Here is a 4,211-nt window from a genome sequence, read left to right as displayed (position 1 = left end):
CTCTCTCTCTCTCTCTCTCTCTCTCTCTGTCTCTCTCTCTCTCTCTCTCTCTCTCTCTATCTATCTCTCTCTCTTTCTTTCTCTCTCTTGCTTTCTTTCTATCTCTATCTCTCTCTCTCTCTCTCTCTCTCTTTCTCTCCCTCTCTCTTTCTCTTCTCTCTCTCTCTCTGTCAATCTATCTGTCTATAACTGTGTTTGCCTCTCTCTCTATTTATCCTCTCTTTCTCTCTAATACTCTCCCCCCTTCTCCTCTCCTCTCTCTCTCTCCCCCCTCTCTCTCTCTCTCTCTCTCTCTCTCTCTCCCTTTCCCTTCTCTTTATTTCCCTCGTTCTCTCTTGCTTTCTCTTTTGCGCTCACTCTCCCCCCTTCTCCCTTCTCTCTCACTCTTTCTCTCTTGCTCTCACTCTCTCCCCCTTTCCTCTCCCTCTCTCCTCTCACCTTCCCACACCCTCCTCTCCTCCGGCCTCCTCACATTCTCTCTGTCGTTCTCTTTCTGCGATCGCGCGCATCTTCCCGCATATTTCGACGGTTGACCTCGCGCGCACGTACGCCCCCTGGTGGTGACCATCCTTTGCATTCCAGGAAGCGAGGCGGCGGTGGCGGTGGCGGCGGCGTCGGCGGCAGGAAGATGAAGCGGGAGCGGTCCCGGGAGAGGGACCGTCGCGGCGGCGGCGGCAGCAGCAGGGGGATCGCTCCCGACATCCAGGAAGCTAACGAACTTCGCGCACGACTCGGCATGGCGCCGCTGCGCCCGTGAGGGGGCGCCACCGTGGGACGGTCGGCGGCGGCGAGAACCGGCGCATGAAGCGTCGTCGTCAGCGCGACTCCGGGCGAGAGTGGCGCCATCTAGCCAGATGTCAGGATGGTCGTGCGATCTGAAGATGCTAGCGCCATCTATCTCTGCAGGTGAACGACGTCGCGATCTGAAGACGGTGGCGCCATCTATCTCTGCATCAGGTCAACATTGTGTTGCGAGATTCTTGGCTGTCATTTCATCCTCTTTTTTTTTCATTCAATTTTTTTTAGTCGGTATCGGTAATACATTCATAAAAAAAGCACATACCGTCTCCTGCATTTTTAATAATCAAGTCCCACGTGAATAAATGTGATTTCTCTCGAGACTGAGCGATGTTGCGCACGTCGCCACCTGGTGGGTGTGAATGCAAACGCGGTCGCGAGCAGTCGTATAGCTGTAAATATGTTTGTATAATAAATGCGTGTCTGAGTGAGGATATGAGCGAGTGAGTTTCACCAATGCGTTATTTTTCGATGGATTCGTTTTACTTTCGATTCATTATTAGCGGCACACAGATTTCACAGATGACGACGGTAACTAATAATATATGCTTTTATTTTATGAACCGGAGATCAAGAATAAGTAAAAAATGTAAAGCGTAATAATAATAACAATAACAATAAGAATCGTACTGATAATAATAACAATAACAATAAGAACAATCAGAGATAGCAAACCTCCGCCACAGCTTAACAGCCCCCCCCCATCTTGCTGGTACTGGGAAAAAAATCCTGGATCCGGATCACCACCAAAATCTAATCGATTGGTTCTTGGCCCAAGACCAACCTGTTCAAAAAATCAAATTTTTATTTTTCAAAACATTTCATCAAAATCCGTCCGTAACTTTTTGAGATATCCTGTTGGCAGACAAACAAACTTAGGGGGCGAAAAACATAACCTCCTTGGCGGAGGTAATTAGAATCATACTGATAATAATAACAATTATTATAATAAAGATTAGTACTTAAATCTTTAGGCCATTTATGCAAAAGTAAACGATAGCGTAATCGATTAGCAAGACATAATCAAAGATTACATAACAATATAGGCCATAGCAACCATAGCAACACTTCAAGCAATTCTCATTGGTTGTAATAATGTGTGACTTGCCGACATCACAGAAACTGGAATTTTTTATCGCGGATTAATTTCTCATATTCAAGAAATGTCGAAAACAGAAGTAAAAATTAAGAAATCAAATCGATTGTGAATGGAATTTACGGAGCCGCCAGCGCACACTCTTGTAATTCTGAGCGCGGTTACAAAAAATAAGATGTTCCTACCCTAGAAATAAGCTCTGTGTCTCTCTTTCTCTCTGTCTACCCACTTTCTCTGTGTTTCTCATTTATCAACACTTTATGAATTACTGTCCAAAACATATTACGACATCGTAATGGCATAGGCGTGGCAACAGACAGACAGACACACGCACGTGGCATATATGTTGTATAATATGCAGACATGTTATTTGTGTCTCTATCTAGACGATAATTGCTATCTGTCATGATTTCGTAATATGCATACCTATCTCAGCACACTGTTTATCGCCACTGATTCATTACAAATACGCGGTATATAATAATAACGTAGTTACTACTAACCTACTAAACGTTGTGAAAAATGCAAACCCGAGATTATTGTTAATGAAAACCTTTCTAAAAACTCTCCGTTCTCACCCTAGGTGGCGCCGTGGTATCGCGACGTGCTAAAGTAGCAGACGCCAGAGCGCGTATATGGATGGATATATTCAGGAGGGAATAAAAACATCAATTTGTTTTTATTTATTTTCTGATATCATATACTACGCGATCCGACTACACGTAAACACATTGTCACTAGTTAACGTCCGCTTATTCATATCACTTGTAGATGAACTATAGGCTGGCCCACGGTGCTTGAAGTGCAACAATACAACGGACGGTAATAGGATTTAAAAATAACTAAAATTAAAGCTAAAAATATCGGCCTCAGCTGAAGCGTTGGAGGTAAATGCTAGTAACACAGAGTCACATTCTAATACATAGATATCTACATACAGTCTACTAGATATAAATTTATTGTGAGATATCTGTGCTTCCTAGTATTGTATTTGTTTTCAGCACGGGGATGGTCGTTGATTCATGTCGTATAGTACGCGCTGGCAGGTATTAATTAAGTGATTGTAACGACGCGTGTGTGTGTGTGTGTGTGTGTGTGCGTTCGTGCGTGCGTGTGTGTGTGTGCNTGTGTATGTAACGGTGTGTATAGCTGTATGTAACGGTGTGTATAGCTGTATGTAACGGTGTGTATAGCTGTATGTAACGGTGTGTATAGCTGTATGTGTGTGCGTGCGCGCGCGTGCATGTGTGTGTGCAGGTACGCCAACACAGGTGCGCTCATTAATCCATCTGCAGCGGGCGGCCGTACATGACGTATCTGATGACGAGGTGCTCGAGGTGGCCAGGTATGATGTCATCAATACCTGAAATATGCCGAACACAAGCTGGTCACAACTACATATACATGTACGGCGGCCCCATAAATATGCACTATATTATTACAACTGTATAATACATCACAAATACGCTGCAGTATTACAACTACACTACAATGTTACAGCTATACATGCACCGCAGCGTTATAACTATGTACTACTATGTTACAACTATATAATACTATACATCACCACAACACTATAGTACAGTATTACAACTGCACAACCATTTTACAGCAATGTGATACATTACAACTCTGCTACAGTATTACAACTATACTACAATGTTACAACTGTCTAATACATTAAAGTTATGCTACGCAGCTAGAGTATTACAATTATACTACATTTCAACTGTATAATACATTAGAACTATACTACATTATTACAACTATGCTACAATATTCTAATACATCCTACAGTAGTATAACTATATAGTAATACACTCACTCTGCTCGGATAATCGTGACATCATGTTATCGTTGACTGTGTGGAATATCAGCCAATAGAAATGCTTCACCGTGTTGTACATGACGTCATTGATGGAAGTGATGAAACGTCCGTTCTTGGATGGACCCGTAGTAAACCTGTGACACAATGTTACACACAGCTATACACACCGTTACATACACACCGTTACACACAGCTATACACACCGTTACACACAGCTATACACACCGTTACACACAGCTATACACACCGTTACATACAGCTATACACACCGTTACATACACACCGTTACATACAGCTATACACACCGTTACATGCGCCCACGCGCGCGCGCACTCACACACACACACACGCACACCGCGCGCGCGCACACCAAAAACGCATGCGCGCACGCGAGCGCACGCACGCACACACATACACACGCGCGCGCACACACACACACACACATGCATGAACGTACACACACACACACACACACACACACACACACAC

General features: G+C 43.8%; 1 protein-coding gene across 1 annotated transcript in view; it reads left to right on the top strand.

Moving 5' to 3' along the window:
* LOC106815323 (pre-mRNA-splicing factor 38A-like) overlaps positions 1-757 on the top strand; it is a 13,826-nt gene extending 13,069 nt beyond the window's left edge. The window contains exon 7 of the mRNA XM_014819770.1: positions 583-757. Within this exon, the coding sequence (XP_014675256.1) occupies positions 583-757 (175 nt within the window). The remainder of the gene's footprint in view (positions 1-582) is intronic.
* Positions 758-4,211: the final 3,454 nt, after the last annotated feature.

Source organism: Priapulus caudatus, unplaced genomic scaffold (assembly GCF_000485595.1).
Source record: "Priapulus caudatus unplaced genomic scaffold, Priapulus_caudatus-5.0.1 Scaffold1090, whole genome shotgun sequence".
NCBI classification, from domain to species: domain Eukaryota; kingdom Metazoa; phylum Priapulida; class Priapulimorpha; order Priapulimorphida; family Priapulidae; genus Priapulus; species Priapulus caudatus.
The sequence above is the reverse complement of the archived record's forward strand: the minus strand, read 5'-3'. Positions and strand labels throughout refer to the sequence as shown.